Source organism: Bubalus bubalis, chromosome 5 (assembly GCF_019923935.1).
Source record: "Bubalus bubalis isolate 160015118507 breed Murrah chromosome 5, NDDB_SH_1, whole genome shotgun sequence".
Taxonomy (NCBI): Eukaryota; Metazoa; Chordata; class Mammalia; order Artiodactyla; family Bovidae; genus Bubalus; species Bubalus bubalis.
The window spans coordinates 13,776,253-13,791,264 of NC_059161.1; the positions used below are offsets into that span (position 1 = coordinate 13,776,253).

Here is a 15,012-nt window from a genome sequence, read left to right on the forward strand (position 1 = left end):
TATACCAAGATCAGTTGAAAAACTTTCACAGGAACAGCTTTAGAATATATGAATGCATTTAACCAAATGCTTCTGGCTGCATTAAAAAAAGTAATTCAGAATAAACATTTGACTTATAGAGAATATAAAGTAATTCAGATTCTCAGTAGACATGAATTGCTTCTTAAAAACTTGGATAGATTTCATTTTGAAGGCAATGCCAACATAGAGTATTTTTACACTTTTAGAATTAGATTGTTGTTCAGTCACTCAGTTGTGTTCTACTCTTTGCAACCCCATGATTTCCCTGTCCTTCACCATATCCTGAAGCTTGCTCAAATTTATGTTCATTGAGTTCATGATGCCATCCAACCATCTCATCCTCTGTTGTCACCTTCTCCTCCTGCCTTCAGTCTCTCCCAGCATCAGGGTCTTTTCCAAAGAGTTGGCTCTTTGCATCAGGTGGCCAAAGTATTGGGGCTTCAGCCTCAGTTCTTCCAAAGAATATTCAGGACTGATTTCCTGTAGGATTGACTGGTTGGATCTCCTTGAAGTCCACGGGACTCTCAAGAGTCTTCTCCAACACCACAGATCAAAAGCATCAGTTCCTCAGTGCTCAGCCTTCTTATGGTCCAACTCTCACATCCATACATGACTACTGGAAAAACCATAGCTTTGACTATGTGGGCCTTTGTTAACAAAGTGATATCTGATTTTTAATACTCTGTCTAGGTTTGTCATAGCTTTTCTTCCAAGGAGCAAGTGTCTTTTAATTTCATGGCTGCAGTCATTGTCCACAGTGATTTTGGAGCCTGAGAAAATAAAATCTATCACTGTTTCCTTTGTTTCCCCATCTATTTGCCATGAAGTGATGGGACCAGATGCCATGATCTTAAGATTTTTATTGATACAGGATGCTTGGGGCTGGTGCACTGGAACAACCCAGAGGGATGGTACAGGGAGGGAGGTGGGAGGGGCGTTTAGGATGGGGAACATGTGTACACCCATGGCAGATTCATGTTGATGTGTGGCAGAACCAATACAATATTGTAATTATACTCCAAATAAAACAAATAAATTAAAAAAAAAAAAAGATTTTGATTGTTCGAGTGTTAAGCCCACTTTCACTCTCCTTTTTCATCTTCATCAAGAGGCTCTTTAGCTCCTCTTCACTTTCTGCCATAAGGGTGGCATCATCTGCATATCTAAGCTTACTGGTATTTTCTCCTGACAATCTTGATTCTAGCCTGTGATTCACCCAGACTGGCATTTCACATGATGTACTCTGCATATAAATAATAGCAGGGTGATAATATTCAGCCCTGACATAATCCTTTCCCAATTTGTAACCAGTCCATTGTTCCATGTCCAGTTCTAACTGTTGCTTCTTGACCTGCATACAGGTTTCTCAGGGGCAGGTAAGGTGGTCTGGTATTCCCACCTCTTTAAGAATTTTCCATAGTTTGCCAAGATCCACACAGTCAAAGGCTTTAGCATAGTCAGTGAAACAGAAGTAGATTTTTTTTCCTGGAATTCTCTTGCTTTTTCTATGATCCAACAGATATTGGCAGTTTGATCTCTGGTTTCTCTGCCTTTTCTAAATCCAGTTTGTATATCTGGAAGTTCTCAGTTCATGTACTATTGAAGCCTAGCTTGAAGGATTTTTAGCATTACCTTGCTAGCATGTGAAATGAGTGCACTTGTGCAGTTGTTTGAACATTTTTGGCATTGCCCTTCTTTGGGACTGGAATTAGATTAGTGGGGTTTAACATTAGCATACAAAATTTTCAGTTTCTCCTCTCTGCTTTTGGGGAAAACTATACTTGGTCATGTTTTTGGTTTTCATTTTGCAATCTGATGACTTCTACTTTTGATTAGTTTCTGTCAATGTTCAATGTCAAGTTCACTTTAATATCCCTTTTATTATTGATATCTCTAACACTAATGTATAAAGCTTCAAAAATTCATCTGGGAATGAAACGTAGTCTTTTGCTCCTCATAAATGCCTCAGACACTTTCTAAAGCCATAAAAGACTCCAAGTTATTCTTTAGAGTGGAGACTTCTTTAAAGGTTGTAATTGTTTTCTCTCATGTCCTTTTATAAAATCACAAAAATATGTAACTTGCTTAAATTGCAAACATTTTAGCTGATGCCTGTTTCTGATTTGTGCACATTATTTTCCACTCTCTGGAGCACAAGTGAAAGTGGAAAAATGTTTTGAACTGAATTAGTGAAAAGGGCAACTAAAAAAACATACTGGCATAATTTAAAGGAGAAAAAATCCTCTAATGAGAATATGACATAATATAACCCTTAAAAATCTGGCTAAGGAGTTTGCAGTCCACTAGGTTATTCCAAATGCTTCAGTATCTATCCCCTTCCTTCCTCGGTACCTGGTGCACCTGTAGAGAGAGTAATGGTAGTGTTGTACACTGCCTCCCTTCAGAAGGATTCTTGGGGTGAAGAGCTGGAGAAGGTTGTAAGATATGGACAATGTAAGTGCTCCTACATCTCTCTGCTGCCACACTACAAGGACACTGGTGTTCACAGCATCACAGGAGAAACTAAGGACCATTAAACATCGTGAAATGTGTGATCCAGTCCTGCCCTTGTTCTTGATGGTTATAGGACACTGAGACTCACATAATCACTCTGAGAATTGGTTTTATCATCTCTAGAATGGGTCTGAATTATTGTTCTTGACAAAGCTATAGTGCTGATTAAAATGAGCTAACAGTTGTTTCAGAAAAATGTAAAACTATAATGTAGATACGTTATTCCAGTATTTCAAAACTTAGTAAAATGTTCTTCCTAGGGCAAGCTTTTCATAAATGTTTGGTGAAGGATGACTGGAGCAGAGTTTATTATTGCATTCACATGATCAGTGGGGGCTCTGAGGGAGTATATTGGGTGAATGGGGTAAGTAAGAGTGGGGAGGCTAATAGTAACCCAGGTGAAGCTACTGTCCATCCAGTTCTTGCTTCCAGAACACATTTCCATGAGCTGCATCCTAGCAAATGTTTTGTAAAGGAAAGTCTTTCATACAGGACAGAGATGAATAAAATTCAGAGCTTTTAAAGACCTATATAATATTCTTAGGTTTTTTTTTTTGGTCCATAGAATTAGTTTCTTAGATTTTGACGATTTATGTAAATTCATACATTTTTTCTTTAAGTATACATTGCAACATACTACATTTCATCAAAATCAATGCTCCTTTCACATTTTTGTGTGAAGAGGGTACAATTGAGATTGATTTTTTTTTTCTACCATCACTACATATTGTCTAAAACTCCGCTGTAACACCTAGTAATAGAACTTTGTATGTTGATTAAGCATTTGTTTGCATGTCTGTATCCACTAGACTCTAAGATCATAAAGGAAATAGTGTACATTATTCACCTGTTTTAACCTACTGCATCCATAATTTCTAGAAAATGATTGGTATTCATCATTTGATTCAAAGAATGAATGAGTTAATCAATTACTCACTGATCACTAAAACAAAGTATAAAATAATGCCTAATACTGAAGTCCATTTACTGAGCATTCATCCTATTTCTCCTTTCTTCTTAGCTGGATTGTAAAACATGTCTGAAGAGGTCTAGTTCCTTTTAGTTTTAAATATATATGATATGAACTGGTTTAGGCATTCCTGTGCCGCCTTCTAAGACCACACCAAAAATGTTTCTCAAGTTTTCCTTTGCTTAATTGCCTCCTTCTGCTTTTCCTGCTTGCAAAAGCAATGATTAAAGATAAGTCTGACCCATAGGAATGTGAAGGGAAAGGAATCAACTAGAAGAATAATTATTCAAAAAAAAGACATTTCTCACACTATGCTATATTGGTTTTAAGTTAAGTTGCAGCAGTAAATGTGCCAAAGTTTTCTCACCTTGACATGTCTTTCCATTTAGCATGAGCCGATAGCCAGGTGGACAGATACACTGATAGCTCCCAAAGGTGTTTTTACACTCATGCTGGCAGGTGTCTGTATTTTCACATTCATTAATATCTGTGCAGAAAGAAAGCAGAATATGTAAGTACACAAAACAAAGGCAGAAACTGTGACAGAATCAACTATAAACAAGCTTTTGACATACAGTAAACATCTTAGTGATTTTATACTCGTGTTTAAAAATGCTCAAAGTGGTTTCATATCAGGGTCTGTTTTTAATGGAGTCCAATATAAGCTGTCCTATATTATAAAATATGAACATCTCTTTTGTGTATAAATGTATTTGAGCTGAAACCCCAACCTAGCCAATTTCAATGTTGCTGCTGCTACTGCTAAGTTGCTTCAGTCGTGTCCGATTCTGTGCGACCCCATAGACGGCATTAAGATTAGAACAACGGATGAAAGAGAACTGTGCAAGATCTCAAACTACTAAAGTGCTAAACTCTTGACAAACAGAATTTACCTAAAAGATAAAGTTTCTATTAACTAGAAAAACAAATATTCTTTTCTATTTTATTTAAACTTTAGTTGCCTCTCTCTCTCTCCAGCCATGTGTAACTTTCCCATATGCAGGTATCATTTAGTGGAGGTGGTTTTATCTTTGCAATAGGAGTATTTATCCAGCTTATACAATTATAAAGTATTTCACTAATGACAACTACATATACATAGTTGCTGTGTTACTTTGGGCCAGCCACTTCTCAAGATCTCAGTTGATTCTTCTGCCAAGAGGAGTCATAGACACAATCTCCTTACTTCTCACAGGTTTGTTGGAAGGTGCAAATATAATAAGATACAAACATTTTATGAACTATAAAGAGCTAATCTACCTGCTATCACTAAACAAAATTAAGAAAACAGTAATAAAAAGGACAGATAGAAAGATAGTTTAAAATTAATTGCTATTTGCTTTCAGAATCAGGGATGGGATTTGAGAGGCCTAGATTTACTGTCCCAACTGTGTTTTGCCTAATAGTAAAATCTGCCAACCAGTGTTAGAAGAAGGAGGAGAAGATGGTATGAAATGGGGGCAGTAGGGCTGTGGGCTGGAAGTGAAGGGAAGAGAAAGTGAAAACTTGGAGATGACTCAGAGCAAAAAAGAACCTGTTCATTCTGCAGATGCTCAGATTATAACTGCAATGATTCATTCTGTTAATGACAAATACTCATCAAATATTTGTCATTGTTTGTGCCCCATTTTAGTTACCCAAAGCATTCACAGCTGCACTTGAGTTATTTTAACATTTTCCCTTTATAATCTGCTTTAACAAAAATAACAACAGAAATGTAAATCATGTTGAACTCCAAGTAGTTTAAAGTGGCCCTAAGTGTGATTTCTATGTTCAGAAGCAATGTATCATTCATTTTCCCTAATAAGCTTTGGAATAAATTCCTTAAAAAGCTAAATTTTAGCCCAAGTCTAACAAAATGCCATGGTGTTAATCTGAATCTTTTGTAATCTGTCTATCCCAGATGGTTAATTAAAGAAAGACATTTGGTGTTTACTGCAAGTTGTTTGTTACATAATTTCAAAGCTGTCTGCAGTCATAGTGTGAATGTCTCTATTAGTACAAACACCATAAAATATTCACTGTATTTTAAGAAATATTTCTAAGCCTATTCAGTGGTCCCCAATAAAACTTAAATATCCAGTAATTAACTAGTTATAGAAGTTAACTTTAGATTCTCCAAGACGGGTCCTCACTCTGAAGTAGTAACTGCCTTACACAGTAGATTGTTTTGGGAATGTAATTCACATAAATATGTTAGTGTAATATAAACACAGAGACAAAGAAAACATTCATAAGACTTTACTGATGAAATTACAGGGCATAGATTGTGATAGAGAAAAGGAGACATGGTTACCAATCAAGGACACTTTCTTAAAATGACTTGGACCTTCAGATGATTTAGAAATCAACTAGATGGTGTATGGTGTGGGGAATATTGTTTCCCTCATTTATGAAAGCATAAGCAAAGATTTTTGGTGTAGAAGAAAAGAGTTGTCTGAAACAAAGGCAGACAGTGGGATGTTAATAGGATATGAAAACTTCTCAGTGGGAATGACTATTTGGAAGAAACTTAGAAAAAAGAAACGTTAGATGTTAATTCTACGGAAAGTAAAAAGTTTCACTAGTAAATAGGTCAAAATTGTGGGCATAAAAAATTACCAATGAAAAAAAAACCCAATAAGAACAGTTTGAAGCAGGCTGAGAGCGATGTTTGATATACTGCCAAGAACAGTAGAGTCCACAGGCTTAGTATTAATAATTAAGTAGTATTTGACCATATGTGGAAAAATGTTGAGAGTTGTTAATGAATGTATGAATGTTTCACATTCAAGAAGTAAAAGAAACGAGCACTGTCCACAGTTCAGGGAGGATAATCACAGGTAGAAGATTCCATACACATCGTATTAAGCTTTAGGTACTTCAAGACAGCCAGATAGAAAAGTTCTGGGAACATCTGGGGCTAAAGGATAAAGGTTTGAAAGTGTAAGGATCTCGAGGGTTTGAAGGTCCAGCAGAGGGGAGGTGATGTGAGAAGCTGAGTCCACCTAACAGTGACAAAGGACACATGTCAAAGACTATGATGCAGGAACAGGACTTGGAGAATGGCAGAAAGAGAAATGACAAAAATTGAAGTCAGATGGTATTTTTTAAATACTTAAAAGAAATGTTTAACAGAGAGCACATTTGGGAGAGAATAAATGAAGCATACAATACCTAAGAAAAATGCAATACCATGAGGTTGGCATAGGGGTCTTCAAATTTAAACAGAATTTCATTCTTTCCCCTCTTCCCTCCCCGCTCCCTTTCTTTCTTGTTTTCTCATTTCTTCGACCAAACTGTAGGGCTCATTTGTGCTTGCTAATTCCTCTCAGTGTATAGTTCCATGACATGCAAACTGTGGATACTCACAGAAAATTGAATTATTTGAACAACAGATGGAATTGTTTGCAGTTTAACTGAAGACAGGGTCTTTATTCTGGAGTTGGAAATTACACTTCACTTTTGTAAACAAATTAAGTTACAGACTTGTAAATTTAAAGGTACTGAAAGCACACAATTTAGAACAATGGAAAAAAGTTTTGTCCTGACTTACACTATCTTTTCAGTGACTCACATATACACAAAATAAGAACAGAGAAGCTCCACGGGCAGTGTGGGACTATGTCAGGGCAGTGTTGTGTGTTCATACAGAGCAAGCAGTTGACACAGTAGCAGAGAGTTTCCCTTTAAACCCACTGCTTTAGCATCCGTCAGGCAAAACCATAATCTGCTAGTACTGTATTACGGTGGTAATATGCATATTCTCTTTTTTTAAAAAACCATATTCTGAATGCCACTGCACTGCACTTCTATATAGCATTAAATTTAGTAACACTATCAGGGTCAATTAAAAGAGAAATTGCCAACATAAAACAATAAATTATCAGAATGTACACATGTAAATACAGTACTCATTTGAGAAAACTGGCTATTGGTGTAGGTGCCAGAGTAAATGTCTTGAAGCGTTGAGTCATCCCATATCTGAAATCAGGTATAGTTCACTGCACCCAGACTCTCACGGGTGCTATACATATGCTCAGACTTTGGTCCATAAGAGAACCCACAGAAAGGAAATGGAATATGGCTGACATTTACCTACACATGTGTCAAGGCTCGCCTCAGAGCCTTCGGGGCAAGTTTTCCTAATAGTCCTTCTAGTCCTGGAGAGAGATGTTCTGCTGTTCCTATACTCTGAGTAGGAGCTGTAGAGATGTGAGTACTGTCTGTAATGCTGTTGAGGTTGATAGTTGTTTCTCATGGGGGAGAAGCGTGCAAGGTTATAGCTACTGTACTGAGTGCCATAATTTGGCAGCCTCTCCAGTCCAGCGCAAGATTTCCCGTCCCCTAACAAATGTTGTCCTGGTGGACAGATACACTTGAAGCTGCCAGGGGTGTTGAAGCACTGATATGCACAAGGCTTAGGCATTTGTTCACATTCATTAATATCTGCTCGTGTGCCATGATACATAAAAAAGAGAAAAAAAAAACACAACATACACACATATACACACAGAAAACACAGGAATAAAGAATCAGTCTGTGAAACAAACTGAAAACATTATGTTACCTTCCAAAGCTGGGAATACAGTAATTTTTCAACTGCTGTAAACTTTTGAAAAAGCTTTCATCATTAAGATATAACTATATAGAGAGATTCTATGATTCTCCCTAAACACTGCTTTACAGTAGAAACAAACAGGATTACAATGGAAAATGTGGTCTTGAACCCAGAAAAACTAGAGTTCAAAGCGAATATAGATCTTACTTTTGCTGTTGAAGAATGCAATCATATCTCTAGAGTTTAATTATATTTTTGATCACTTAGTGCTTCTAATCTTTCATATAATTACAAGTTTCAGATGCAGGAATATTGGTACAACTACAGTCAGTTTTATTTTCCTTTTTTCTTTCGAATCAATAATTACTCATGAATAATCATGCTAACACATTTTCTTAACAAAAATTAAAAAGAAGAAAGTGACTCAAAATCATTCTTCCTAAGAAACTCACAAAGTTCAAAAATGAAAGCTATCCTTCTTTCCTAGATCAACACAGAGTATGTACTCACAATACTTCTTATAAAGTGAATAAATACCAGAGATCAAAACCAAATTCTTTAATTCATTACCAAAGTGCCATGAAAGAAAACAACATAAATAACTACAATAAAGTAGTAAATTTTGCTTTAATAATTACTTCAGTAGGCAAAAGTTAAAATTAGCATTTTTAATCTCTTTAAGGCAATGGCCCTACCTTCTTTACAAATTTATCCCCCAGCCCAATTGCTGACATTCAGCTTCAAGTCAAACAAGTGAACAGCTGAACATATTTCATTCTGCTAGGTCACTGTAATAACTGATCAAAATGTTAAATTATATATAAATTACAATACCTAAATAGAAGACTAAAATGACATGCATTTCTATTAAACAGTATTTATTTTAAAAGAGTCCATAATAATGATACTACTATAAACATTTGCTATGCACAAAGTACTATGCTAGGAACTACATAAAGACAGTACTGAATTTTTATGGAAGAATTCACTATAAAGACAGGACAGGCTTGTCTCTTTGTGGCTATAAGGACAGGTTGTCTCTTAGATAGATAACCAAGGTATCTAATTTAAAAAGTATAATAGCATGCAAACCAGAAGCCAGTAATTAAAAGCTCAACACAATTTTTTTTTGCTGCATGTAAATGTAAATATTGAGGTAGAATATTTTATAGGTCAGTTTCTTGATTATAAATGTGTTAATTTTAAAAAAGCATAATGTTACCTTCTTGAAGATATTTTCTATCTACCTGCCTTACTTTACACTCAATTATAACTAAGATGGAAACAAATAGGCAATTGGAAGAATTAAATGAGATTCTTAGCACCGGGAATGGTATATAGCATGTGCTAAATATATGGTAGATAAAGTGCTAATTACCAATTCACTTAAAATGTATTCACATTTTAATCCCTCATAACTAAACCCTCATAGTACATACAAATATACTTCACATTCAAATAAAATGTATCTATACAAACATATCATGTGCATAGCGAGACAATCAATGAGATAATCTTCATAATTAAGTTGTCATGGTAATTATACCACACCTCACTTTGATATGTGTAGTTTATAGTAAGCATTCTGTAAGTAGTTATTATTACCACTTGAAAGTCAGTGTAAGTTGAACTCAATATGAAGTCTCTAAGAAGTAATTCAAACTGTGTAATGGATTACTTAAACCAACTTACTCTTCTAAATGTAGCAAGAAAGCATTTGAAAATACAGTGGTCCTAATCAAGTTGGTAGGGGTGGGTAATTACATTAACAGTTTTATTAACTCGATAAGAGTTTCTGTTAACTTACCCAAACAGGGTCTTCCAAGTCCTTGAGACCGGTACCCTCTTGGACACACACAACGATAGCTGCCTCTCGTATTCTCACATATCTGGTTATATCTGCACTGATGGGTCCCATCTTTACACTCATCAACATCTATGAACATGGAGGCAATAAAAAGCAATAACATTTCCTCTTTCAAAACCTGAGGTCACTATATTTAAAATGAACATTTTAAATTGTTTAGAATGTTGCATTTCTTACCATGTGATTGAACCCTGCAGTCAGAAAAGCTGGGTTCAAGTCCCAGCTCTGTCACTTATTAGAAAGCTTAGTTGCTCAGTTGTGTCCGACTCTTTGTGACCCCATGGTCTGTAGCCAGCCAGGCTCCTCTGTCCATGGGGATGCTCCAGGTAAGAATACTGGAGTGGGTTGCCATACCCTCCTCCAGGTCACTTGTTAATTGGCTTCTTTTCCTCTTTCTGCTCCCTACTATGGATAGAGTTTTGTTCTCAGCTTTCTCTTTCCTTCTCTATACCCCCTCCTCCTTTTGCCATTGTATTTATACTATTGACTCTAATGAGCTTCCTGATGTAGATCTAGAGCGGTAGTACCACACTGCTTCTTATCTACAGACTCAGATTTCTAGCTGCTAGCTGGTCATCTCCATCGCCATATTTTACTAGAACTTCAAACTCTGCATGGTTCAGAGTATCATTACTCATCATTACTCTCATTTATGATAACAGCATTCTGTTTTCCCCAAACTGTAAACATCAGAGTTATCTTTAATTTATTCCCTAAACTTCCAAGACTGAGTAATTCTTCTTCCTTCGAACTAAGCCATGTATCCCCGTTTTCCATTTTCATGTAGCTATATTTTTGCTATAGCTTCTTAAACAGTCTTTTCATCTTTCAGCTTATTTCTAATTAATTTTATACATAACTAGAGTCAATATTCTTAAAAATACAGTTACACATAACTGTATATGATGCTATGAATTGGCTACTATTTGTAGGAATTTAGAAAAACATTAACCTATATCCATATTGCTGAAAACAGTCTTTGCAATCTGATAGTCCACTCTCCCATTTAAAAAAAATTATACTAAATCTCCTTATATCTCAACAAAGACCAACAAGTGGTCACTACTCCTTCATTGATATCTACAATCTCCCCTCTCTCTTACACTATTTTGAAACAAATCCAAGGCATATTTTAACTTTATTAATAAATGTTTCATTTTGAAATTCTTTTTCCCCCCATTTTTAAAATGAGAAACCTCTGTGTTTCTCAACAGAAACTCAAATTTCTGTGTCATTTCAAGACTTGTTCAAGGTCAGATAGCTGTTGAGGAGGATGAATTTTAACATGTTCTCCCTAACTCCAGCTCCTTCCCCCTCACACAGGGCCATTTTTCTTTCCTTTTACTATCACCTCCACATATTGACATCCCATTCGAGGATAATTTAAATATGATCACTTCCATGACATGGCTGTTAGTCACTCCTATTAGATATGAACACTCTTTTGAGTACTCTTACACAATTTTATCTGTACCTCTTTTTTTTTTTTTAATAAACTTTCTTTACTTTTTGGCTGTGCCGTCTTCGTTGCTGTGCACGGGCTTTCTCTGACTGTGGGAAGCGGAAGCGGCTCTGGTTCTGGTGTGCGGGCTCTCATTGCAATGGGGGGAAGCGGAAGCTGCTCTGGTTCTGGTGTGCGGCTTCTCATTGCAATGGGGGGAAGCGGAAGCTGCTCTGGTTCTGGTGTGCAGGCTCTCATTGTAATGGCTTCTTTCATTGCGGAGCACAGGCTTTAGGGCGCATCAGCTTCAGTACCTGCAGCGCGAGGGCTCAGTAGTTGTGGTACATGGACTTAGCTGCCCAGAGGCATGTGGAAGCTTCCTGGACCAGGGATTGAACCTGGGTCTCCTGCTTTGGAATATGAATTCTTATCCACTAGACCATCAGGGAAGTCCTACTTGTACTTTTTATGGCATTTCATCTTATATTACTGTTTTTTTTTTTCTTTTGGTGAGGCAAGTGGAGTTGGCTGATCTATCCCAGGCGATTTTAAGTACATGAGAACAGGAATGCTATCTGCTTCAGTTCTGTAAATCGTGAAGCTCACAGTTCTGTCAACTATGGCAGACTAGCACAGAATAGGCACACAAAGAACAAACTTAGGGAGAAATATAATTTACTTCACTGTCTGGTTATTGATTTAACATTTAATGAACAGTTAGTTATAAAATAATTATCTTTTGAACTTTCAATAAGTCTCTACAAGCACAAGTTTTTCTTAACCCCTCCAATGAAATTATTAAATATATGCTAAATTTCATATTAGAAATTGTGTGAGATAATATTACTGTATGTGGATATTAAACTATATAAATCAATTGTGTAATTCATGGGAGCTCAAAATGGTCTAAGTTTCTTGGGTGAGCTTTCATTTCCTGGTATAGTCATGATGCTGGGACTTCAGAGCTTAACCATACAAGAAGTTGGTAGTAAAAAACCTATAGAAAAAGATATTTATTTGTTGCATGAAATTTATTCTAATCATGAGTTTTAAACAAGGATGCCTTACTTGGCTTGTTGACAGTAAATGGATCTCAGTCACTGAAATAGCCAGACACTCACCAATGCAGGTTCCGTTTTCTGCCTTGGTCATTCCGTTTGGACAGAGATCAATGCATTTATAGCCACCGCGAGTGTTCTTGCAGTGCTGATCTGGTCTGCATACATTCTGTCTACACTCATTTATATCTTGATAAAAGAACAAAGATAATGCAGATTGAGAAAGTGATTTCTTCCACTTTTTCATAAAAATATGCCTTTGAATTTTAAGGATAAATAATATAGATGATTATATAATCATGGTATAAGGTTGAAGTGTTTAAATCCATCAAGGTATGTAACACGCTTTATTTTAGAACATAATGATAAAAATAAAAAATATTACATCACATAGATGGAAGCCATGCCAAAACATTTCCCCCTCCTAGAAAAATAAAAATTATATGTATATTTAATTGCTGAGTTGTGTCCAGCTCTTCGTGACCTCGTGAACTATAGCCCACCAGGCTCCTCTGTCCATGGAATTCTCCAGGCAGAATACTGGAGTGGGTAGCTATTCCCTTCTCCAAGAGATCTTCCAGACCTAGGGATCAAACCTGGGTTTCCTGCATTGCAGGCAGATTCTTTATTGTCTGAGCCACCAGGGAAGCCCATATATAACTATATACACACATATATCATGGTTTTGTGAAAAAATGGAAATATAATAGAGAACATGTTAAAAATGGTTTTAAAATTGGAAAGTGAAACCTGTAAAGTATAGCATTTGTTTCTTTTTGTTTTTGCATAGATCACATAAACGGTGCTCTATATCAGACACAACACATAGATTAGATCAGACAGCATTAAGACATTACAAAGATGTCACTGCTTTGAATTCATAGCCCTTGCCTTACCCACACATTTTCTGCCTTTGAGCTGATACCCAGGTTCACATCCACAGTGAAAACTTCCTATGGCATTGAAACAGCGGTGGTGACAGGGGCTGGATTCTTGACATTCATTAATATCTGTTAAATAGAACTTTCATTACATGCTGTTAGAAAACAGGTTAGCTTATCCCAAATGTTTAATATTTTAGTGATCTTTGATCGATATTATGTTTAAGATCTTCCCTAAAAAGAATCCAATCTAATTGTTCTCAAGGGATCTGCTAGATAATTGATAGAATTAACTGCTAGTGAGGGTTTCTCTCTTCAACACTATCCCAAGATTGACATTTGCTATTGCTTCAGAGCTATGTTGATGCAATACTTCTGTAGTTGAACTATTTTGCTTACTATATGGCTCCCACTCCTGTTTTTAGGAACTTTCAGCCCTGGAACATAGCTGACAGAATGAAGTACTAAAAATAACTAATAATAAAATTAGGGTCTTCTGCAACATCTTTTGAAATTCGAACTTTCTTCCGGATTTTTGCTGTTATCAGTCTGATGCTGGTCTTTACCACCTTGTGCTCAGATGACTGCAGCACCTTTAGCTTTTATCCTCATCTGTAGTCATTGCCAAGTTAATCTTTGTGAACATCATCTGGGTCACAGTGTAATGGAAAAAAAAGTGCAGGTGTGAATTCCCCCAGCTGACACGTATGTGCTTGTGTTTTGTACCTTCTCTTTTTTCATTCCTTCTGTTCCCAGAAAAAGGGAGACGACTACTTCCATTTAAGAAAAGTTCCTCTACTTGAGCTTTTGATCTCTGTGGTCTGTCTTCTCCTTCCTCACTAAGATAAGAACTGTGGTCCACCAAGCATTTCCTCCTCTCATATGTTCTTAAAGCTCTTCATCCTTACTGTCATCTTTCCTATAACCCTGTAGCCATAATCAAACCTTTCCTTTCTCAACAGAGTCCCTCTCTCAGGTCTATACTCACCTCAAGCTCCTGCCACTTCTCTACTGTCTTATTCCAAACCCTTAGAAGAACAAAACATATTTTAGGGTCTTCGTGTTCTCATCTTACATTCCTAAATTTGAGATTTCCAGTGTCTTTATTTTGTTCTTATTTTCTATTTCAAATCTTCTCATTTAATCTTTCAAAATCTGTACATGTCATATAAATGCACAAATGTGTTAACATCTTTTAAGTTATATTTTTATCTTGTATTGGGCTATAGTTGATTTATAATGTTGGTTAGTTTCAGGTGTATAGTAAAGTGGTTCAGTTACATATATACATATATCCATTATTGTCCCATATAGCTTATTACAGAATATTGAGTAGTGCTTCCTGTATTATACAGTAAGTCTTTGTTGATTATTTCTATTATATATGTGCATGTGTGCTAAGTCACTTCAGTCGTGTCCAACTCTTTGTGACCCTATGGACCTTAGCATGCCAGGCTCCTCTGTCCCTAGTATTGCCCAGGCATGAATACTGGAAAGGATTGCCATTTCCTACTCCAGGGGATCTTCCTGACCCAGGGATCAAACCTGCATCTCTTATGTCTCCTGCATTGGCAGGAGGACTCTATACCACGTGGGAAGCCTATATAGTACTGTGTGTATCTTTATCCCAGATTCCTCATTTATCTCTTCCTCCCACCTCTCCCCTTTGGTAACCATGAATTTGTTTTCTGTGTCTGTGGGTCTGGTTGCTTTGTAAATG

General features: G+C 36.5%; 1 protein-coding gene across 5 annotated transcripts in view; it reads right to left on the bottom strand.

Moving 5' to 3' along the window:
• The window catches only part of HMCN1 (hemicentin 1), a 546,437-nt gene that overhangs the window by 13,984 nt on the left and 517,441 nt on the right, over positions 1-15,012 (bottom strand). For 4 of the 5 annotated variants that reach the window (XM_044942718.2, XM_044942717.2, XM_025285474.3 and 1 more), the window contains 5 exons: positions 13,308-13,421; positions 12,475-12,600; positions 9,853-9,981; positions 7,583-7,933; positions 3,873-3,992 (listed from right to left, as the gene is read on the bottom strand). In XM_044942718.2, the coding sequence (XP_044798653.2) occupies positions 3,873-3,992; positions 7,583-7,933; positions 9,853-9,981; positions 12,475-12,600; positions 13,308-13,421 (840 nt within the window). The remainder of the gene's footprint in view (positions 1-3,872; positions 3,993-7,582; positions 7,934-9,852; positions 9,982-12,474; positions 12,601-13,307; positions 13,422-15,012) is intronic. The other variant, XM_044942719.2, reaches the window with a different exon arrangement.